The sequence below is a fragment of the Sorex araneus genome, chromosome 1, assembly GCF_027595985.1.
Source record: "Sorex araneus isolate mSorAra2 chromosome 1, mSorAra2.pri, whole genome shotgun sequence".
In the NCBI taxonomy this organism is placed as follows: domain Eukaryota; kingdom Metazoa; phylum Chordata; class Mammalia; order Eulipotyphla; family Soricidae; genus Sorex; species Sorex araneus.
In genome coordinates, this window is record NC_073302.1 from 98,390,145 (window position 1) to 98,415,956 (window position 25,812).

Consider the following 25,812-nt stretch of genomic DNA (forward strand, 5'->3'; position numbering starts at 1 on the left):
ATTACTTTTATTTAATGTTTATGGGCCACTCTCAAGACCAAAATGTTTGTTCTGGCACCGACAAGGCATGTTTACGGGGCGTGGGGCATTCCCAGCCAGACACAGTCCTCCACTCTGCAGAGTCCAGTGCTTGGACCTGGACACAGCACAGCTAGCACCCAGCAGTGCCACAGGCAGCCAGGGCCACAAGACAGAGCTCGGGGAACAGCAGGGCTCCACTTGGCATCATGTGGAGCTGGATACTGAAGTTGGGGTCATAGTAACATGTGCAGCTGGTTCCTGAATTGTCTCCCTGGTCGTACACATTTCTGTTTTCAATCTCTTTGCTGCAGAGCAGCAGACTATTGTAGCATCTCTTCACTTGCTCTACAATCTTCTTTATTCAACTTGAGTCAGTTAGTTGATTTATTCAAGAAGTCAGTGGTGGGGCTGGAAAAAGAGTAGTGACTAGGGTATTTGTCTTGTATGTAGTAGGACTGATCTTGTTTCCCACAACCCGCACAGTCCCTTGAGTCCTACCAGGAATCATCTCTGAGCACAGAGCCAGGAGCAAGCCCTGGGAACAGCCAGGTGTGGCCCAAACAAAAAGAAATCACTAGTGTGATGAAGTATGCATGATGTATTTATGAAACTATTATTGACAGTTTTGTAAATCACACTACCTAAGTAAAAACAGAAAGAAACATCATTTACATATATACATTTAGGATACTGTAGCATTCCATATTCATTATTACTCATATTCTATATTCATTATTATTCATATTGGTAGCTACTAAAAGTTCTTAACACTTAATTCCACAGAAAATTCTAAATTTTTATCATTCCACTTACATTCTTTTATGAAATCCTACTTCTCTCCTTGGTTAAAATTCAGATACAGTGACCAAAATATAAAGACAATCAATAGAATGTGAAAGGATATTCACCCAATATCTATCTGATAAGGGGTTGATATCAAAGATATATGAGGCACTGGTTGAACTCTACAAGAAGAAAACATCCAACCCCATCAGAAAATGTGGCGATGAAATGAACAGAAACTTTTTCAAGGAAGAGATATGAATGGCCAAAAGATATATGAAAAAAAATGCTCTGCATTACTAATCATCAGGGAGATGCAGATCAAAATAACTATGAGATACCACCTCACACCACAGAAACTGGCCCACATCCAAAAGAACAAAAGCAACAGGTGTTGGTGTGGATGTGGGGCAAAAGGGACCCTCCTTCACTGCTGATGGGAAGGTCAACTGGTTCAGCCCTGTTGGAAAACAGTATGGCTGCTGCTCAAAAAATTAGAAATTGAGCTCCCATTTGATCCAGCAATACCACTTCTGGAAATATATCCCGGAGAGGCAATCAAGTATAGTCGAAATGACATCTGCACTTATATGTTCATTCCAGTGCTGTTTACAATAGCCAGAATCTGGAAAAATCTGAGTGGCGAAGAACAGATGAGTGGTTAAAAAAATCTCTAGTACATCTACACAATGGAATACTATGCAGCAGTTAGAAAAGCTGAAGTCATAAAATTTGCATACAAGTAGGTCAACATGGAAAATATGCTAAGTGAGATGAGTCAGAAAAAGAGGGAGAGACATAGAAAGATTGCACTCATCTATGGAATATAAAGTAACAGACTGGGGGACTAACACCCAAGAGCAGTTGAGATAAGCACCAGGAGGTCTGTTCCATGGCTGGGAAGCCGGCCGCACATGCTGGGGGAAAGGGCAGCCCAAATAGAGAAGGAACACCAAGTAAAGGGGGTTTGGAGGTCCGCTCAGGATGGAGATGCATGCTGAAAGTAGACTATAGACCGAACATGAAGGCCACTCAATAACTCTATTGAAAACCACAACACCCAAAAGGCGAGAGAGAGCAAAAGGGAATGCCCTGCCACAGAGGTGGGGTGGGGGGTGGATGGGCTGGGGTGGTGAGAGCAATACTTGGGATCATTGGTGGTGGAGAACGGGCACGAGTGGAGGGATGGGTACTCAACCATTGCACAACTGAAATGCAAGCACAAAAGTTTGTATGTCTACAGCTATACCATATGGTGTTTCACTAATATTTTTTAAACTTTTAAATAAAAATAAAATAAAATTCAAAAATTATAAGATCATAGGTAAGATCACTATCATTGGAAATTATTCCTAAAGTTTTAGTTTTGTTCATTTGATGACTTGGAAAAAACCTTGATTTATATCATTAAGATTCATTAAGTTATAGTTTTGCTCTAAAATTACAATAGGCACATAGAACAGGAAGTATATTCGGTCAGTTTCTTTTAAAACTGTTCAGTCAATCCAGCAGATCAATAGCACTTAGAGAAGACTGTGAGAATGGTATGAACAAAAAATAAGTCAGTCCATTTAAGCAGACTGACTTGGTAAAATGACATATGCTTTCTTGGTCGCCCAATATACATTGTCCATATTTTTGTTAATGCTTAAGGTCTTAGCAAGAAGATTCCTCATTTTTCTACACAGTAAAATAAGACAAAAAAGTAAATGAATATGCATATTCCATTTTCAAGATAAAAAATCTTTTATCGGGTATAACAAAAACTGCAGTTTACCCTATCTCTAGGCCTTAAAGATGACTTACTAGAAGAATAGCAGTGAATTTTGATAACTTATTAAGTAGACTTTATATTATCCATCGTATTGTAAGTGATCTGTCATGTACTAAAAATGACAGTTTCACTTTCATGTTCATAAACTGAGAAACCCAGGGGAAAACAAATTATTCCTTGCTGGAGAACAGATGGGATTATAAAAGACTATAAATTTATTACTTCCCTTAATTTATGAGCCTGTGAAATAATAAATTACTCCCAGATCATATTTAATGAATGATATATTATACTATGATGGGCTGGAGTGATAGCACAGCGGGTAGGGTGTTTGCCTTGCACACAGCTGGCCCGAGTTCGATTCCTCCGTCCCCCTCAGAGAGCCTGGCAAGGTACTGAGAGTATCTCGCACGAGCGGCAGAGCCTGGCAAGCTAACCGTGGTGTATTCCATATGCCAAAAACAGTAACAATAAGTCTCACAATGCAGATGTTACTGGTGCCTGCTCGAGTAAATCAATGAGCAACAGGATGACAGTGCTACAGTGATATTATACTATGATAACAAATAACCTATATTAAATTTCATCAAGTTAACCAGTTGTCCTGAATTATTTCCACATAGAGTTACATGAGATCAGAATTATAGGGCCCCACCCATGTGACAGTACAGCAGAAAGGGTGATAGGCTTGCACACGGCTAGCCTCGGTTCTATTCCCGGCATCCCAAATGGTTCCTTGAGCACAGCCAGGAGTAATTCCTGAGTGCAGAGCCAGGAATTGTTCTTGAGCGTAGCCAGGTTTGGCTCCAAACAAAACAAAACAAAATAATTATAAAGCTTCATTATCTAAAAAATACACACTTTATTACATATACATACATTAATCCTTATTTGTCCAGATATTACAAATGAGGAAACATAGGCAATCACATCTGTATTTGATATTCATGTACTGCTAAACATAGGTGAGATTAGTATAAATTCTGTCAAAGAGTTTTTGAAATGAGTTTAGGATAGGCCCAATTGCTATTTGCTTCCTCTCTTCATTAAATCTTCTTACCATTCTTCAGTTTACGTAGCAATTCAAAGTTATCTCACTGTCTTCAAACTTTTCCCTTATATTTTTCCAATAATAAGACTCTTAAAAGGTAACAGGAATTCTAAATTGTATCATTTTCCATTAGATATCAGATGACTCCCTCATCAGTACCTTCCATTTTTCTCAGCTTCCTGGGTGCTATGACAATCTTTAATGTTGGATTCTGTCTTTAGTCTAGTCTTGTCTTTTCCAGTGTGTGTGACACCATCAGGGTGCTGCAAGTAAAGACTAGCTTGAAGATGGGAAATACTATAGGGGTAATATCTTGCCTTGATTATTTTATTCCGAGGTTCTCTCCCCATCACTTCATATGACATCCTGAGCAAAGCCAGGAGTGATTCCTGAGAAGAGGCAAGAGTAAGCCCTGAGAGCTGCTAATTGTGTGCCTCCACATTTCTAGGTATGGGCCTCGCCCAGCCCCTGCACACACACACACACAAACACCACACATATACACACACACACACATACACACGCAGCCACACACATACACACGCAGCCACACATACATACACACACATACACACACATAGACACACCCACACACGTTGGATTTCAGTTGCAATTCAAAATACTTCCATTTATCTGTCACCAACATTTTCCAGAAAACAAAAGACAATGATTGAAAGGTGGGTATCTGCGTGATGAGCAGAGGAGAGTGTGATGGATCAGGATACATCTGCAATTTTTCCTGAAAATTAGAAAAATTGGAAAAAATCCAACATACTAATACATTTGTCTAACTGATCATCTCTTCACTTGATATTACTGTGTTTCCAATTTATTTTAGAATTTTTGTTTGTGGCCCGAGGGAAACTGAGGACATTGGCAGTGGGAAATGTTCACTGGTGAAGGGATGGGTATTGGAACGCTGTGTTACTGAAACCAAATCATGAACAACTTTGTTACTATGTCTCTCCTATAGTTCAATACAAAAGTAAAACAAAAATGTATAAAATAAAATACAGATAAAAAGATGTCAAGACTATCCAAATCAAACTAAAGAGTAAATTTTGCTACCAAAACCCCAATAAATTTTTGCAAAAATTTAAAAAAATAAATAAATAAAATAAAAATACTTAGTTCTTAAGGTCATTATTTAAACATTCATTTTACCCAATTTCTCAGCAACAACTGATTCCTCCTTTTGTAAATCCTTTTATATGTTGCTCAGAACTACTGGAACCTTCCTGGCTCTCCTCTTATCTCGGTGCTCAACAGTTTTTTTTAGGAGTCATTTCTTAATTATGTTTGCTGAATTCTCTGTGTTGAAATGTTTCAGAACTAAGCATTATATCATGCTTCTTCTCTATCTATACATAATTCTTAAATCATTTTTTTAAATTTTTTTATGGAGTAATGCTACCTTTTAAAAGCAGTTTTTAAGGGCTTGTGGAAATAATTTGGTTCTCACATGAGAAACTGCATTTTGTAAGCACAATAAAATTGCTTTACACTTCCTGCATATAGTTTAAGACAACACAGTGCAATATATTCTCCTTTTCACATTTAGAATGACAATAACTCCAGTAGTAAATCTGTTATTATAATTCAAAATAAAAAAATATGACTGGAACATGGAAAACAATAAAAATACTAGTTCAATTCAAAGAGAAAACTTAAGTAATCATTCCACTTCCCTTTAAATCCATGGTTTAAAGGACTAACCTTAGTAATATTAAGAAGTTTGAAAAGTCTTAAATTAATGAGCCATTCATATTCCTAGGAGCTACAACTAATGCCTACTTAAAACACTGAAACTCTAGACACTGATAGTCAACTTCTTAAAATATCCGATAGTGTTCCTTACACCTACAATCATAATGCTGAATTTAAATGAACTCTTTCAGAAGTAAAAGAGTTTCTTGGGTTTAAAAGTAATGTTTCCACTTTTCTTTCTAAAGTTTCTTTTAAAAGTTAATTTTTTTATTTTTTAATTTATTTATTTTTTAGTTAGTGAGTCACAGTGAGGGTACAGTTACAGATTCACACATTTTCATGCTTGTTTTTCCCTCACGCAATGCTTGAGAGCCCATCCCTCCACCAGTGTCCATTTTCCACCACCAATGAACCCAGTATCCCTCCCACCCCCCCCAATCCCATCCCCCCACCCCACCCCGCCTCTGTGGCAGGGCTTTCATGCTAGATACTATCTCTTACCACAAAAGAGTCACCATTGCATAATTGTAGCATCTTGTGTTTTTAGTTCAAAATTGGTTTATAAACTTTCATAGCATAACCTTCCCATGGTACAATTCTGTTTATCATGTCATTGTACAAGTGGCAAGTGATGGTCATTTGCCTTCTTAAGTACTGAGAACTGGTAAGCCCAGAATTCTAAGTAAACTTAAAACACATATAAACAAACTTTACACATGTAAACTTAAGACACATATAAACAAATCCTTTAATGGACTCATGCCATTTCTGCATCGGATGGCCGATGACTAGTGTTTTCCAATTGAAGTCTGCTTAATATACAATGTTGGTATTTAAGAATTGAAATCTTAGGACAACAAGACTATCATCAAAAACTTCAAAAAATTCAGATTGTGGATGTTCTGATGAATCTGCAGATGACACACTGTGGGCAATCTGCAAAGTGAACGAGTCTTTGATGCCAGATACTGCAGCTGACACCTCAGAGAATGACCAATGAGGGTGGCAGAGAGCCCTGGGCATGGAGGTTAGATTTTTCAAATCAATATTTCATATACTGTAGTAAATTTTCTCTACAAATTTTCTCTATAATATTTTCTCTACTTTCTTGTAGACTATAGACTGAACATGATGGCCACTCAATACCTCTATTGTAAACCACAATACCCCAAAGGAGAGAGAACAAAAGGGAATGCCCTGCCCTAGAGGTGAGGTGGGGGGAGGATGGGGTGAGGGTGGTGGGAGGGATACTGGGATCATTGGTGGTGGAGGATGGGCACTGGTGGAGCAATGGGTTCTCCATCATTGTGTGAATGAAATGCAAGCACAAAAGTTTGTAAACCTGTAACTGTACCTCACAGTGATTCACTAATAAAAATTTTTTTTTAAGAAGAAATTTTCCTACTTTTTCTACTACTATTAGGGTAGTATCTTGATTATAATGCATAGATCAATAACAACTAAATTTACCTTTTCTACAGACTTAAAATAAATGCTAAATGGTGACAAAGTTATGATTATTAAATTATTCAACTTTAATATTCATACATAAAGCAGTTAGTAATAAATGAATTTTAAGTACACTGAAACAATACAGAACGCTTCATGTAATGATTGTGCCCCACTTCTTTTCAAAAGAGGTTTGGTATAAAATCTTAATGATATTTTGGTAAAAACCAGTAATGTCAGAGTTATATCTTAAAAGACGCTTGAGTATTTTCCTCCAAACCAAAAAATATTTATTTTTTAAAATTTTATTTTCCCCTTACACCTTATATAGACACCACGGTTTACAGAGGTGTTCATGATCTGTTACAGGCATTCAGTAAATACACTGACAGATCCACCAGCACCGCACCTTCCCGCCAACACCATCTCCATTGGTCCCAACCGACAAATATTTAAATTCAATAGCAAAGGTCTACTAACTGTAAAATATCTGACTGAAACTAAAATTATTCCATAAAACAATCTGATTTCTACCTCAGTGACAGAGTATATAAAAAGGGAGAGGGGATGTTAAAAATTAACACTACTATGTGTTCCTAATAGAGACTAAACTGATGATCTAATCTAACCCCTCTATATGAGGTGCTGACAATAGAAAATAACTTTGTAAAGAAGCTCACAATACAGTGTAATGAAATTTCTGAAACACAGATCAATTAAATTAGATGATCATTGAGATTGTTTTACTCCAGATATAAAATTATATCAATTTCCATTAATGACTGATGTTAACTTCTGCTATACTGAAATTCTTACCAGAAAATAACTTCATGCTTACTTTTTTTAATATACAGCACTACACAATTCGGATTACATCAACTAATTTTAATTTTATCAAGAGTATTACTACCACTTTCCATATTAGAACATCCTGTCTTTTCTCTAATAATTGACTAACATAATCACTTTTACATGTCATCACATAAATAATACACATTTAAGTCTGATTTATTTTTTGCTTTTTTATAAAAGATGTTCTCCAAAATGTTCAGGAGTTTGTTGGTAACTTCAAATCTTGGGGGCTCATTACTGGGGTGTCACACTAAGGACTTCATGCACTTCAGAACTTGACCACCGTGAAGTCATGAAATTTGCTTATAAATGGATAAACATGGAGAGTATCATGCTAAATGAAATGAGTCTGAAAGAGAGGGACAGACACAGAGGGACTGCACTCATTTGTGGAGTGTAGGGTAGCATCACATGAGGCCGACACCCAAGGGCCAGGGGGATTTCCCCATAGCTGAAAGACTGCTTCATGAGTAGAGGAGAGAAGGCAGATAGAATAGAGAAGGGATCACTAAGAAAATGATGGCTGGAGGAACCAGTTGGTATGGGAGATGCATGCTGAAAGTAGATAATGGACCAAACAAGATGACCTCTCAGTGTCTGTGTTGCTATAATGCCCCAAAGTAGAGAGAGAGTATGGGGAATATTGTCTGCCATAGAGGCAGGGGGAGGGTGGGAAAGGGGGGGTATACCCGGGATATTGGCGGTGGGGAACGTGCACTGGTGGAGGGATAGGTGTTTGATCATTGTGAGATTAAAACTCAAACATGAAAGCTTGTAACTATCTCACAGTGATTCAGTAAAATTAAAAAAACAACAACAAAAAACTTGACCCATCATTACAACTTGACCCATCTACCCATCCCTAAGCCTCATTTTATTATGATTGCAAAAAAGTCATTACTCTAAGCTATCTTGATTCATTTCATTAGTTAGCCATTAAGTGTTATTTTGCATACCTTCTTTATTTATCTAAGTTTTCAATTGCAAGCTGGCAGGTCTATAGACAAAAAAGTTTTATGCACACTATTATGTCAAATGGTTCTCTCTAAATGCCCTACTGTTACATAGTCAACTATTTTTTACTGATTTCCACACAAACTAGTTCCTTTGTTTCTATCAATCTACTCAGCAAATTCTCCCCTTAAGAAACACCTTAAGGTGACTTCTACTTCTCTGCCTCTAGCATCAGTAGATGCTTCCTTGATTCTAATCCATTCAACTAGCAAGTTATTAATACCATTTCTATCATGATGCTCCAAATTCTCTAGAGACTTACTTAAATCTTTTAGGTTTTTTCATATATTATAGCAAAGGCATTCAAAAGATTCACCAAACTAACTCTAAATGACACCCTCCAAAACAAAATATTTGCTTTTGAAAGACTGATTAACTCACCCTTCTCAAATACGGTTTAATCATTACTGTCCCTAACTTTTTGACAATGCTGTGCATTTCATTTAAATAATTCATTTATTTTGTCATTTGATTAATTTCCAAGAATCAGCTCAAATTTTATATCTTTCACAATTTAGCTTTTATTAAGTGCTACATTGGACATACTGTGCATATATCTTAATCTTTTCATATTACTGTTTTATATTTCAAGATATACTCCAAGAAATGCAATCTTTAGGCCATATTTTTTCATGGAGAAATTTCCATACTGTTTTCCAGGCAATAATCCTAACTGTAGTGAACAAGAGTTGCTTTGTACCACATACCCGCCAATACCAGTTGTTTTGTTTTCAGTATTTTTGACATATGCCATCATAACTAGTGTGTGATGATATTTCATTGTTTTGATTTATACTTCCTTAATGATAATATCCAAATATCCAACTATATAGTGAATAAAGAAAAGGTTCCATTCCACAAATCAGAATACTACACAGTCACAAGAAAAACAAAACCATGTAGTTTGCTGCAAATTGGAAGTAAGTGAAGATTTTCATGATGAGACAAACAAGCCAGAGGGAAAATGATGACATGTACCAAATAATCTTACTCAAGTAACATATGGTATATAGGGAAGCAAAACGGGATAGAAAATATCAACTGGTAGCAAACCCTGGGCACTGGAGTATATAACTAAGAACACAGATCACAGAGAAGTAGAAAGGGGGCAAATTAGGTGCTAGAGGCGACACATAGGAATGAGTAGGGCAGATCTGTGAGCCCTTTGAGTACACCAAAGCATAAATTTATGTGTACACACATAACCTACACTATAGTAAACGGAAATTAAAAAGTATCTCTTCTGTGATGCTTCACTTACAACTCTACATATTAAATCCAATATTTGTTCTGATTCCCTATAGTCTTTACAAACTAATTTAGTACTTAATTAAGAATTATTTTGTTAACAGGGGCTGGAGAGACAATGCAGGTATGGCTCTTGACTTGTATGCAGTTCATCCGGTTGCCTGTCAACCCATATGGCTGCAGATCCCTGAGTGAAGAGCCAGTATAATATCTGAGTACAGACAAGTATGAGCCAAAAACTAAAAATAAATTTTTATAATTGTTTTATGTTTACACTTACAACTTTTGCTTTAATAACTAACTTAAACAATCAGCCAATGAGCTAACATTCCCTGATCATTCATTTGTCAGTCACCCTTTGGGGTAAAATAAATGGAAGAATAAATAATGTTCATTTTATTTACACAAAACTCTTAATTCAATATATGACTCAGGTAGTTTGATGTACTCATTAAACAAATAAGCAAAACATTATCAACAGAACTGATATTGAAAAATGATTGCTAATTCAAAGAGATGTGAATTTTCTATACAGATAGATAAAACCACATGAAATATAGCCTAATAAGTAGAACATCTGTAGGATCTTAATCCCAGGTGTCAATAATACTAAGATTAAAAACAACTGTCTCACTTTCAAATCACTTCTTATAAAAAATGAAAAAATAACACGTTAGTATTCCCACTATTGCTACTACATCTGAAAAACAGGTAGAAATCTCTGAATTACAAGCAGAAAAAATATTACACTATTAACAACAACTTAAACCCAAATATATTTCAAATCAAAAGCATGATGAAAATATGTCAACATTATACAAAGAGAAAAAGCAAAATATTTGAGAATTATGTGACATTTTGTGTAGATTCTGGCAGTTTCTCCACTTAATACATTTAAATTATACTACAATCCATTAGTCTTAAAGCATACATCTTAATACTATTTACTACATACCTGTCCAATCTCCTACTATTTTGAAGTGGACCCCAAAGGTTGCTTTGGTTTCAGTAGGGCACTAAAAAATAAATACTAAAATCAATTCTGAATAATATTTTTTATTTCCAAACTATGATTCCAATATGATTCCCAATCAATATACAGAGGAACTGAGGGCTAGAGAGATGGTACAGTGGGTGGGGCATTTGCCTGCACACAGCCTCTCTAGGTTCAGTGTCAAACATCCCAAATGGTCCACCAAGTACCGCCAGGGAAAATTCCTGAGTGCAGAACCATGAATAACCCCTGAGCATTGCTGGGTGTGGTCCCAAAACCAAATCTAATATAGAGAGATAGATAATTGATAGATGTTTACACACACACTCACAAACACATACATATCTACAAACATACATAAAGAAAACAATTTACTAAAAATCTATAAAAATCCTTATTACTGGAAAAATGATAATAAACACCAAAACAGGCAATAAAAACAGCACATATTTCTCTAAAAACCCATGTGTATATATAAGCAATAAAATATACAGTCTAAAACCTCAAACATATTGTACCTATCTCCGAATCTTGTTGAACTTTTTTAAAAGCTGTAAGGACCATAATTTATAATGCTGCTCACATATGCAACATTTCAACACTGCACCTACCATATGCATGTCATTACTCTGCCCCACTCTCTTAGAGTGCCCGTCCAAGCATACTTGCACACCTGACTCCTGCTATACCAGTTGTGTAAGTTATTTCTCAGACTCTGCACTTGACTATTTGTTATTTCTATGCTGTTTCCTTATATCCCATGTGTTTGGAAAAGAACTCAGCTTTAAGTACAGGTGACTGGATAAATAAACTGTACACATTGAATATGTATTAATATTTGGTTATATAAACTATATGTTAATTGACATTTTAGAACACACCTTTATATCAATAAAGAAGAAATGTAGAGTGAGCCAGAGAGGGCTAGAACAAGGGTCCAGCTCTTTCCCTTCCATGGACCTGGCACAAGCTTGATACCCATTACCATGGAGAGTCTCCCAAGCACTGCCAGAAAGGTTCAGGGTACATGGCCAGGTGTAAACCCTAAACACTGCAGCAGGGGCCCCACGGTGACCTCCAAAATCAGAGAGTAATGATCTTAGTGTCTATTTCATTCCTATTGTTATTATACACTTTACACAGTATAAGGGGATGTCTAAATCACCCTTGACCCCCATGTTTAGAGAGGAGATATAGAAGGAAAGAAACCAATGGTGGAAGAAAAGGACCAAAAGAAATAGGTGAAGTCTTCAGGGCTTCAGGTATACCAGTGATATGAGTGAGGGGTACAGCCATATATCCAGAACACAAACTCAACAGGACTGAAAACATGAGACTTAAGGAGAAATTACTGGAACTCTGTAATGTGACTGTCAAGTTGACAGACAGGGTGGAGTGTGGTGTGTGGTTTGTGTTTGGGAGGGAATCTGGGAACACCAATGGAGAAAAGTTGACACTGGTGGAGGAATTGGCATTGATTTATTTTATGCCTAAAACTCAACTGTCAGTAACTTTGAAAAGCATGGCTCTATAATAAAAGAATATTTGAAGAAAATAGTATAAAAACAAAAAAAATCTTTCACACATATATCCTATATCGGATGTACTTGGGGAAGGGCATATTTCACATACTTGACACTGACTTCAATATCAGCCAACTCAAGAAAGTAACAAGGTGACAATGTTGGGGAGGTTGTACTCAAACAACATTTCCAATTACAAAAATAACCTGACCAGCAGATGTGGTTTTGATAGTCACCTGGTAGTAACCACTTAACAGATGTGTTATCAAGTTACTGGAAATGTAAACCATCACCATTAACACTCACACAACTTGAAAAACAATGTCAAAACTAAGAAACGCAGCTGCATTCACAGATGGGGCTAGAAACCCAGGAAAGTCCCCAGCCCATCAAAATGTTTAAGCCTGGTTAATGAAGACCTAACATCAATAAGCTTTGCCCTGGCAACAGAGATTAAGCAAGCACTTGTCAGTGAAATTAAGCAATAACTCGATGAGGAATTCAACCAAACTCAAAGAAGAACATTGTCAAAAGATGAGAGATTCCATGCAAGTGGAGATGAAGGAGCTGAAGGTAACACTAGCAAGTCAGAGTAACATAAGGCCATAAGGAGAGAAGCATTTAGGTGAACTTGAAAATGAAGTACACATTTTATTTTTGGTCTGCATTTTGAAAATAAAATAAAGTTTTATTTGTTGACTTCTCTGACCAACAAGAAGTCAGAAAGGAAATGAGAAACCAAAGAATGGAAGAAAATGTAAGGCACTTAATGAACCAAGAGAGAAAAAAAATAATCTCCAAATTACAGGAATACCCAAAGGTGAAGAAAAGGGAAAGGAGAAGAAAGAGTGGTGGAAGAGATAATAGCTAAGAACTCCCCCTACTGTCTGCAAAAAGGCATCTGTGTGATTCAGGAGGCAAAAACAATATCAAGCAAAATAGACCCAAAAAGAACTACACCAAGACACAGTACCCATCCGATAAGGGGTTGATATCAAGGGTGTATAAAGCACTGGTTGAACTCCACAAGAAGAAAACATCCAACCCCATCAGAAAATGGAGCAAAGAAATGAACAGAAACTTTACCAAGGAAGAGATACGAATGGCCAAAAGGCACATGAAAAAATGCTCTGCATCACTAATCATCAGGGAGATGCAGATCAAAACAATTATGGGATACCACCTCACACCACAGAGAATGGCACACATCCAAAAGAACAAAAGCAACCACTGTTGTCGAGTTTGTGGGGAGAAAGGGACCCTTCTACACTGCTGGTGGGAAGGCCAACTGGTTCAGCCCCTTTGGAAAACAATATGGACGCTTCTCAAAAAATTAGAAATTGAGCTCCCATTTGATCCAGCAATACCACTTCTGGGAATATATCCCGGAAAAGCAAAAAAGTATAGTCGAAATGACATCTGCATTTATATGTTTATTGCAGCACTGCTTACAACAGCAAGAATCTGGAAAAAACCCAAGTACCCGAGAACAGATGAGTGGTTAAAGAAACTTTGGTACATCTATACAATGGAATACTATGCAGCTGTTAGGAAAGATGAAGTCATAAAATTTGCATATTAGTAGATCAATACGGAAAGTATCATGCTAAGTGAAATGAGTCAGAAAGAGAAGGACAGACATAGAAAGATTGCACTCATCTGTGGAATATAAAATAACAGAGTAGGAGACTAACACCCAAGAATAGTAGTATATAATACCAGATTGGCTCCATGGCTTGGAAGCTGACCTCACATGCTGGGGGAAAGGCAGCCCGGATAGAGAAGGGAACACCAAGTAAAATGTGGTTGGAGATCCCGAGCGGAAGGGAGCTGCGTGCTGAAAGTAGACTAGAGACTGAACACGATGCCCACTCAATACTCCTATCGCAAACCATAACACCCAAAAGGAGAGAGAGAGAACAAAATGGAATACCCTGCCACAGAGGTGGGGGGCGGGATTGGAGGGTGGGAGGGATACTGGGTTCATTGGTGGTGGAGAATGGACACTGGTAGAGGGATGGGTTCTTGAACATTGTATGAGGGAAACACAAGCACGAAAATGGGTAAATTTGTAACTGTACCCTCAGGATGACTCACTAATTAAAAAAAATAAATTTTAAAAAATTCAATCTATAGTCTACTACCCAGCAAAACTCTCATTTAGAGGGGAAAGGATGGATTAAAACATTCTCAGACAAACAAGAGCTAGTGAAATTTGTGATAATCAAACTGGCCCTAAATGAACTACTGAAAAGTCACTTATAGAAACCAAATAACCAATTACACAGAGACTTCCATCCTCAGAAAGTCATGCATACAGAACAATCTCCAGGATCCATCATATTTTAAGACATAAGTCCAATTTACACAAATTCAAAAACATAAGAATCATACCAAGAATCCTATTGGACCACAATGCCATGGAGATAGAACCTAACCACAAATAGAAGACGAGGATAAATGCTAACACTTCCAGAGTGAACAACACACTGCAACATAACAGATGGATCAAAGAGGAAATCCAGGAACATGTAAAAAGATTCCATGAGACTAATGGTAATGAATAAACAAGTTGCCAAGATCTATGGGACATAATAAAAGCAGTGCTTAGAGGAAATCTCAAAGCAATAGAGGTCTACATAAGGAAAGAAAAAAACGATAAAATCAACAACATAATTGCACACCTTAAATTCCTAGAGAACCAATAACAAATGAATCCAAATACTAGCAGAAAAATGAAATAAGAAAATCCAGAGCAAAAATCAACAATATAGAAAGAAGAAAGTAAAACAAAGAATTAATGAAACCAGATGGTTCTTCACAAGAATAAAAAAAATAGACAAAAGATTTGCTATACTCATAAAGAAAAATAAAAGAAAATGATTAAACAAATTGGGTCAGAAATGAAAGGAGAAAAATTACAATAAAGCCCCACAATCCTCAGAAATCCAGGATGTCATGAGAACTTATTATGAACAACCTTACTCTATAAAGCTGGAGAGCCTAGAAGAAACAGACAGATTCTTAGAAAGATGAAATCACCCAAAACTGAATGAGAAAGTAGAAATCCAGCACAGGCCAATATCAAGTAAGAAAATTAAAACACTAATTAAAAATTTCCCCAAGAAATAAAAGTCCTTCCCCTGATGGAGATAAGGGTGAGTTCTATTAAACCTTCAGAGAAGACTTACTGCCACTGATCCTCAAGCTTTTCCAAAATACCAAAGAAACAGGAGTCCTTCCTAACACCTTCTATGAAGTTAATATTACAGTGATATGCAAAGCTGACAGAGATATTACAAAAAAATCAGACCTATTTCCTTGATTAACAACAAAGCAAAATTCCTCAACAAACTCTTAGCAAACCAAATTGAACAGCACTTCAAAAAAATCATATACAATGCTCAAATAGGATTCATCTCAGGGATAGAAGAATGGTTCAATATATGCAAATCAACTAACATAATACTCCACATCAGTAAAAGAAAAGATAAAAATCATATGATCCTATCAATAGATGCAGAGAAAACTTTAAATAAGATCAAACACCTATTTGTGATAAAAGTCCTCAATAAAATAGTGTTGGAAGAAACCTTCCTCAACTAGTAACAGCTGTCTATAGAAAGTCCATAGCCAATATTATTCTTTTATTTAGAAGTTAATTATTTTATTTTATTTTATTATTATTTTTATTATTATTATTTTTTTATTGAACAACCATGTGGAAAGTTACAAAGCTTTCAGGCTTAATCTCAGTTATACACCCATCCCTTCACCAGGGCACATATTCCACCACCAAAAACCCCAGTATACCTCCCCCCTCCACCTGTGTAGCTGATAAATTTCACTTTATTTTCTCTTTACTTTGATTACATTCAATATTTAAACACAAAACTCACTATTATTGTTGGTGGAGTTTCCCCCCCACCCCCAAAATCAGACCTGTTGAAAAGGAAGCATTTGATTATTTGTTTTCCATTGCTGAGAATGAAGAGATATGAAGTCTTGAGGCTGCTACTGTGGTTTTGGATTTCTATATTTAAGTATTTTAGCAACAAATCCAGGGCAATTTCTGCCAGAAATTGCATCACTGCAAGCACTGCAATCATTGACAATCTAGAGACATTTCTGCAAGAAGCTGCTGGCCCCATTGGTGCAAACTTGTACCTCTCATTAGTGGTCCTTATGAATGGCAGTCGCTGCACCGTTCCCCCCAGTAAGAAAAAAAAGCCGAGAGAGGAAAACCTTTCCCCTCCTGGGGTGGCATGGGGCCGTGACTTAGTTCACAGTCTAGAGACATTTCTGCAAGAAGCTGCTGGTACCAAAAGTAGGTTAGCTGGCCTCCGTAATCATGCTTGATCAGCAGCGGAGAAGCTGCACACATGTGGCCACCGGGGCTACATCTCGGCCGCCAACATTATTCTTTTTTTAAAAAATTATTTATTTTTTAATTAGTGAGTCACAGTGCGGGTACAGTTACAGATCCACACATTTTCATGCTTGTTTTCCCTCATGTAATGTTCGAGAGCCCATCCCTCCACCAGTGTCCATTCTCTACCACCAATGAACCCAGTATCCCTCCCACCCCCTAATCCGATCCCCCCCCACCCCGCCTCTGTGGCAGGGCATTCCAATTTGTTTTCTCTCTCTCCTTTTGGGTGTTGTGGTTTGCAATAGGGGTATTGAGTGGCCATCATATTCAGTGTATCATGCTAAGTGAAATGAGCCAGAAAGGGAGGGACAGACATAGAAAGATCGGCCGCCAATATTATTCTTAATGGTGAAATCTAAAAGCATTCCCGCTAAAGTCAGGCACAAGACAAGATTTCCACTGTCCCTACTTTTATTCAACATAGTATTAGTATTAGCAATCAGCAAAACAACAATAAAAAAGGAAATAAAAGGGATCCAAATTGTAAAAGAAGTCAAATTTTCTCTATTTGCAGATGACATAATAATATACATTGAAGACCCTAGAGTCCACTCAAAAGCTCCTAGAAATAACAAACAAATAGAGCAAAGTGGCTGGCTATGTACAAAGCCAATACACAAAAATAGGTTGTATTCCCATATGCAAATAATGAATCAGAAGAGAACTAGAACAAAGAGTCTATCCCATGTAATGGAGTCCAAAAACACCAACTTCCTAGGAAACAACTAACACAAGAGTTGAGAAATGTATATATACCATGAAAAAATTAATTGTAAAGATAGTTAATTATAAAGTTTGTATGGAATCATTAAAAAAAATAAACCTCTTAGCCAAAATCATACTGAAACCAAGAAACTGGGTGGCATCTCACTACCTAACTTGACTCTACATTATACAGCCACAAGTAATCAAAACAGTGTGGTTTTGGAATAAAGACTCTCTTGAAAAATGGGTGAAAGTACAATATTCAAAGATAAATCCCCATATATATGGCCAGCTAATTTTTGACAAAGAAAGGACCTAAAAGCATGAAATGAAATAAAAAGTCTTTTCAACAAATGGTGCTGAGAGAATTGGACTACCACATGAAAGAAATTAAAACTAGCTCCATATCTCACACCTGAATCAAAAGTCAACTCTAGATGGACCAAATACCTTGAGATCAGTCCTGAATCTATAAATTACATGAAAGGAAATATAGGTAGAATTTTCCAAGACCTACATCCCAAAGAGTCCTCAACAATAAGATGCTATTAGTAAAGGCTACACAATGAAACTCAACAAATGGGACTACATTAAACTAAAAAGTGTCTGTATGGCAAAAGAAACATGGGCAAAAACTAAATGACAGCTGAGTGCGAGAAAATATTTGCACTCAACATATCAGATAAAGGGTTGATATCCAGGATCTATGAAGTACTCACAGAGATCAAACAAAAAAATATAAAAGCCCATCAAAAAATGGGACAATAAAAGGAACAAATTCAATCTCTGAGGCAGATCAGCACAGGGCTAACAGGTACGTGGAAAGTGTCATCATCACATATGATTAGGGAAATCCACATCAAGATGACAATAAAAGTACTGTCCAACAATCTCTATTGGTGGGGAAATGCTGAAAAAGGAACCTCATTGCTTGTGGGAATGCTGTCTGGTCCAAACCCTATGAAAAACAGTATATAGGGTACTCACCAAATTCATAATTGTGCTCCCATATGATCCAGCAATTCCATTTTTGGGTATTTATCATCAGGACGGAAAAACATCCATTCAAAAGAATGTATGCACACCATTATTTATTGCAACACTCAGTATAATAACTAAGATTTGGAATCAACCTAGATGTCCAATGATATATAGGTGAATCAAGGAGATGTGGCATATATAGACAATGGAATACTACAGATTTGTAAGAAATGATGAAATCATATAATTTGCTGCAACATGGATGGAATTTGAAGACATCATGTTAAATGAAGTAAGCCATAAGAAGCAAAAGCACAAGAAGATATCACTTATATGTGGTATTTAGAATTACTGGATTAGGAAATGCAATGTTTTATAGTAGGGATGCCCTGATCAACCTAGGCCCCAGAGCACAGGGAGGAGGAGAGAAAGAGTGGCAGGAGGAGGAGAAGAGACAGATGAGAAGTAACGGGGGCAGGTCAGGGGAGTCAGGCACAAAGGTGATGTTAGGGAATGTTAGCGCCAAATAGCCAAACCACAGAGTCAACAACACTGAAATCAAGATATCCAAACTTGAACAATGGAGCTTAGAGAGGTGCCTGGGAGGAGGGCAGGTGATGGTGGTGGGGGCAGGGGTTATCAGAAGGAAACGGGACACTAATGGAGAGACCTTGGCACTGGCAGTGGGATCAGTGCTGCAATTTTGAATGTCTAAACCCCAACTATAAATAACTTTGTGAATCACAGTAATTAAAAAATGTGGGGAAAAAGAATAAACAAGCATAAAAAAATGAAATGTAGCACTGTAGCACTGTCATCCCATTGTTCATCAATTTCCTCGAGCACGCACCAATATCGCCTCCATTGTGAGACTTGTGACTGTTTTTGGCATAAAAATACGCCACAGGTAGCTTGCCAGGCTCTGCCATGTGGGTGGGATACTCTCAGTAGCTTCCAGGGCTCTCTGAGAGGGATGGAAGAATGGAACCCGGGTCGGCCGCATGCCCTACCCACTGTGCTATCGCTCCAGTCCTACATAAAAAAATGTAAAACGTAAAAAATGAATGTCTTTTTAAAACAATGCTACAGAATAAAATGCCAATTATAATTTATTAACGTTGACAGGCATGTTGAAATATCAACATATAATAAAGAATAGAGATCCCATGTGACCCAGGGATCCCACGTCATGGTATTTCCCCCAAACAGAAACAAAAGCACACATTAGAAAATATATGTGCACACCTATGCTCATAGTTTCTCTGAGTGCATGGTATGGAAACAACCCATATATCTAACAACATGAATTAATAAAGAAGTTATGATACAATGGTGCACGACACAGTCACAAGGAGAAATGAACCCATGTACTTGACTGTAATCTGGATGGAAACCTAGGGCATCATGGGAAGTGAAATACTGCAAAAGGAGAATGCCAGGAGTTCTCATTTTTATGTGGCATATTAAAAAATTGAGGAAACAGACCATGTCAAAGAAGAACCAACCATGATTACAAAACCAATACTGTCAAGTTGTGAACAGAATGGGAGAAAAGTTAAATGAGATGTGACACACGGACAGGGATGAGGGTATTGGGCACTGAGGTGTCAAAGCACAGCAACTTTGTATCTCAAAAGCATGAACATAAGTGCCAGTTTAGTATGCTACCAAAGCTACACTCGTAGCAATAGTAAAACTATCCAAGGAGAGGTACTAGCCACTAAGCTGACTACATTCCCCTGTCACTTGATATTTCCTCATTGTAAACTAACCAATAGCTTATGAAAATATATATGACAAAATAAAGACCACACACCCTAGTTTTCAAGTGTAAGAGAATATGGCTTGATTATATCCTATAATATATTCTAAGGAAGATATAACATCTTGCAAATTTTAATAACATTGTATCTTTTCAGTGCAGGTAATGTTGAAAACATAATTAGACGTAGTTATATTTGATGTGTAATATCCATTTGGGTAGGGAAGCCACCTAACCCCCCTATTCTTAGTGCCAGATAAAGACTGATAATTTTGAATAGAGAAAATACAATATTATTGCTGTGATATATTTCAAGAAATTAACCAATTTTAATTGTACAGGACAGTAAATGTAACATATGCATTTACTTTTTTTACTAGAACTCCAAATCAGACATTTTAACATTTCATAATGTTCCTTTACTATTTTGTAATAAATCAGCTCGAGACTACCACTAATTACTTTGTGCTACTGATTATTTTGTACTAACAAAACAAAATAGTTTTGCTTTTTCTAGTTTGATAAAAAAAATATGTAATATGCAAGCCAACTCTTGAGACGAATGTCTTTAAAAGTAAGTGAAAATCCTTTACTAGCTAATAATTAAGATAACATGTTTTAGCACAGAATTTCTCCATAAACACAACCTTAAATTTGAAAGAATACTATATAAAACAACAAATAACATGTCTTCAGTATAAGTTGTCTCAATTGTTGAAGAACTCAGAATCACATTCTATGGTCTTCCAAGTAACACTCTAACTGACTTCTATTAAAGCACTATGAAGTCGCTAAGTATTGTCTCACTTTCAGCTCTTAGAAAACTCAGAGGGAGGGCCTGGAGCTCTAGTAAGTACACTAGCCGGGCACTTGTTCAGTATCTGACCAACTGTCTAATCCCCAGCACCACGTAAGGTCCTCAGGCACCACCAGGGGTGAACCCCGAGGACAAGGCCAGAAAGAAGCCCTGCACACAGCTGGAGTGACACAAAAATTAAACCAGTAATAGTAATAAAATAATAAGGAATCATGGCATTTATATGTAGATCTTGCTTCTCTTTCTAATATCAATACACATATATGACATCTCCTCAAGTAAATTGTTTTTATGTAATATGAAGTCTTTTATTTTTATTTTTTGGTGGGGGAAGAGGGGTTGGGCTTCCAAGCAGAGCTCAGGAGTCTGGCTGTTACTCGCCTGGTGACTGTGACTGGACAACTCATGCTGGGCCTGAGAACAGGGGCCTTCAGGTCACAATGTACGCGCTGAGGGATTAGTATTAGGGGAAAATGCAGGTGGCATAAAACTCAGTATTGTATACGTAGGAACACACCATGACCCCTGGTCTATCTCCTTAAACCAAACAATGTACAGTTAAATTCTATCAGAATAAGAACAGAGAGGTGCTTTTCTTTCAATAGAAAGAATATATGCATACAGAAATATGTATATATATATATATATATTTATGTCACACACACTGTCACACTGTCATCCCGTTGCTCATTGATTTGTTCGAGCGGGCACCAGTAGCGTCTCTAATTATGAGACTTATTGTTACTGTTTTTGGCATATCCAATACGCCACGGGCCACGGGTAGCTTGCCAGGCTCTGCCATGTGGGCTTGATACTCTCGGTAGCTTGCCGGGCTCTCTGAGAGGGGTGGAGGAATTGAAAATGGGTCGGCCACGTGAAAGGCGAACGCCCTACCACTGTGCTATCGCTCCAGCCCATATATTTATGTACTTCATGAAAACACTTAAGAAAATAATTTTATTTCATTTTAAGGAAAAAATTGAAGACAAAAAGATAACTTGTTTATACTCTACTAATTTTAAAATTATTATCTTTAGTAATATATAGATATATTTTATGTATTTATATGCAATATTATATCATATATTTATATATAATATAGATGTATAAAATATTTTGAATATTAAATACACGGAATATTGAATATAGTTAATATCAATGCATATTTAAATACCATTAAATATTTAAACATATTTAAATATATGAATAATAATTTCAAAGAATTTAAATATATGGACATTGTTGTGTGTTACTTCAGTATCACTTAAGCTTTCAAGATAAAAGCAAAACAAAAATTTTGGCTCATTCTAACCTTAGAGTAACTCAGAACTCCATATCACCTAGTATAAGGGTGAGAAAATAAAGCATCATCCTTTACAACAAATCTGAAAGAATGTGTATTTTAAAAAAAAACTTCTTCCATAAAATTTTTGCTTACAGATAAACCCTCTATGTGACAGAGTGTTTTAGTAAAATGAAATGACCAACACTTTTACAAAAATACAGGCATTTTACAAACTAAATGGAAAAATTTTGTCACTATGCAAGGATTTATTCAACATGGAAAAGAAACTTAAAAGCTTTGGTGTACATGTTTTTAAGGCAAGAGCTCTGCAATGGTAATAAAAATATTCTAAGATATTACTATATAAAACACTAAATTTTCAAAGTAACAATTTGTTAAACCAAATAAATAGATCATGGAATATAATGATCTTTCATTATTATTGTCAGGGCTTTCATTTTAGTCCTTACTTCAAGAGATCTGATTTTAGATTTTATATACCTATCGGATATTTCCATTTAATCGTAAATCTTCTGTAACATATCCAAAATAGCTCTGAATTATTTTACTAGCCAAGTAATCTTTTTTGCTTCTATATGTAATCTACGTCCTTTACTGAAGTGAAGCTCAAGTCTCAAAATGAAAGGAGATATATTTCTTCCTGCAGCACTCACTCAGTTTTCAAGTTTTTTTTGCTAACTAAAGAAAATGTTGGTTCAAAACAGTTTTCAATTGATTAAATTCTGGTGACTCCCTAGAGTAAAAAGTGCTACATTCACTTTTTTCCATGGGTAGCTTTTTTAGATATTTTCCAGTGCTATATCCCAGGTGTCTCCATGCCTTCAATCCAATTAAACCATCATGGGTCAACTAACATTTCCTGTACGTTCATGGTGTCATCTAGTGGTATACTCCCTCAGGAAAAAAAAAAAATTGTCTTATTCACATTCTTCATATTAAAACTTAGATTTTTTTTTCTTTTTGAGTCACACCTGGTGACTTACTCCTGGATCTGCACTCAGGAATCACCCCTGGCGGTGCTCAGGGGACCATATGGGATGCTGGGAATCGAACCCAGGTCAGCCGCATGCAAGGCAAATGCCCTACCCGCTGTGCTGTCGCTCCAGCCCCAAAGCTTAGAATTTTTAAAAAAAAATATTCTATTTTTTTAGGAAAGCAAGTTGAATCATACCACAAAAATGTCTTGTACCCTCTAAATCCACTCTTCTCGATTTCCTGGTAATTTCAATTCTATGGTCAGAGTGTTTGTTTTTGTTGAAAATGGTCTGTTTGCTGGCTTCATTTCATTACAAATTCTGTGAGTGAGATCATCTGGCATTTATCTCTCTCATTTGGACTTATTTTGGTTAACATGACCCCTCCAGTCCTGCCAAGCTGTTCCAAAAGGTAAGATTCTAACTTTTTAATATCTGAGTAGTATTTCACTGTGTGTGTATATGATATCTTTTTTATCCACACAGGATTGAGCACTTTAGTTGTTTCCATAGGAGAGATACTGTAAAGCGGGCTACAATTAAGATGGAACTAGAGGGGCTGGAGCGATAGCACAGCGGGTAGGGCATTTGCCTTGCATGCAGCCTACCTGGGTTCGATTCCCAGCATCCCATATGGTCTCCTGAGCACTGCCAGAAGTAATTCCTGAGTGCAGAGCCAGGAATAACCCTTATGCATCGCCAGGTGTGACCCAAAAAGCAAAAAAAAAAAAAAAAGATAGTACTAGAAATATATTTCAAATTAGTGGTTTTGCTTGTGTGCATTCTTTTGACAGATATCTAGAAATGGGATACTGGATCAAATGGAAGTTATGTCTAATTTTTAAGAAATCGCCAAGACTGCTTTCCATAGAACTGAATCAATCTTTATTTATAACAAGAGTAAAAGGGGTTGATTTTAATCCACATCATCAGTACTTGTTTGTAGTCATTTTAATATAGGCCTTTCTGACTAATGTTATGGAATATCCCATTATTATTTTATATAAATTTCCCTAAAATAAGTGACAATAAGCAATTATTCCATTGCTAATTGCATACACCTTTGGAGATATGTGAGTTTATTCTTTTGCCCCCATTTTTGACAAGATTGTTATTTTGTTGTTGTTTGTAAGGTCTTTGTATACATTCAAACTTAGTCCTCTGGTAGATGTACAGTGTGAAAATATTTTTTGTCCTTAAACATAATTCTTTTCTTTCAAATGATATTTTATTTTGTAATGAAGAAGCTTTTCAATTTGATGTTATTCATTTGTTTACTTTGGCTTTGTTTTTCTTGTGAATAGAACAAATCACCAAAGAGCACTGAAGCCAATGTCATGGATAGTTTTTCCTATTTTCTTCAATGCATTTAATGAATACATTATTTAATACCTAAGCATTCACTCCATTTGTTAGTCACAATCATGCATGGTGTGAAGTTATCAAATTTAATTATTTTACATGTTCTTTCTAGATTTTCTAAGACAGTGTTTATGATGTTTTTCTTTATTTGATGTTTTTGGGTCCTTTGTAATAAGTTAACTGACTATATTCCAAAGTTTATTTCTGGATTTTCTAATTCAATTTGTCTGCTTTTATTATAAAACTGGTTTAGAAACAAGGAACTTGATGCTGGTCAGCATTTTTCTTGAAACTGCTTTTAATATACTGGGAGTTTTATAGTTATACCCAAATTTGAATATTTTTTCATTTTCTTATAATTTTATAGATATTGCATTAAATATAATAATGTTTTTTGTAGGATGGTTTCTAATGTTAATTCTTCTAACACGTGGGAATGAGCTAATTTTTCATTTCCTTGAGTTACCTATGTTTCTAAATAATGGTTTTCAATCTATAAATATATTACCTTCTTGTTGAGTTGATGTCAAGGTATGTAATCTTTATGTAATTTTAATGAGGTTCCTTTCTTGAATTTTTGTTCTATTTCGTTATTTGCATATATTAATATAGCACACTATATACATTGATTTTGTAGTCATTCACTTGTTGGCTTGCAATGTCAATTACTTTTAGTGTGGACTTTAAAACTTTCTATATGTAGTATTCTTTCTTCTGTAAGTCATGATAAAAATACTGAAATAACTGGATAGCGAAATGACAGTGGTGAGTCTAAATGTTCTTTTCTTTTGCCTGATCTTACAGGAAAGGTTTTCAGTTTTTCAGTACTGAGTATGATGTATTCAGAGGACATGTTAAGGTAAGTTATTTATATTCACATTTTATTAACAATTTTTATCATATCAAAAGATCTACACCCTTTGATACAGATTATTTTATATTTATCCTTTTTAAAATCAAGGTTTACAAATTTATTTTTTCATAATTAAGCTTCAGGAATATAGTATTCCAACACCAATGCAAACTACCATTGTCACTCTCACTCAACCAGTGCCCA

The 25,812-nt window shown here is 36.2% G+C and overlaps 1 protein-coding gene across 2 annotated transcripts in view; it reads right to left on the reverse strand.

The window, feature by feature from the left end:
- The window catches only part of NOX4 (NADPH oxidase 4), a 203,377-nt gene that overhangs the window by 82,259 nt on the left and 95,306 nt on the right, over nucleotides 1-25,812 (reverse strand). For both annotated transcript variants that reach the window (XM_055143267.1, XM_055143273.1), the window contains exon 12: nucleotides 10,855-10,915. In XM_055143267.1, coding sequence (XP_054999242.1) covers nucleotides 10,855-10,915 — 61 coding nt within the window. The remainder of the gene's footprint in view (nucleotides 1-10,854; nucleotides 10,916-25,812) is intronic.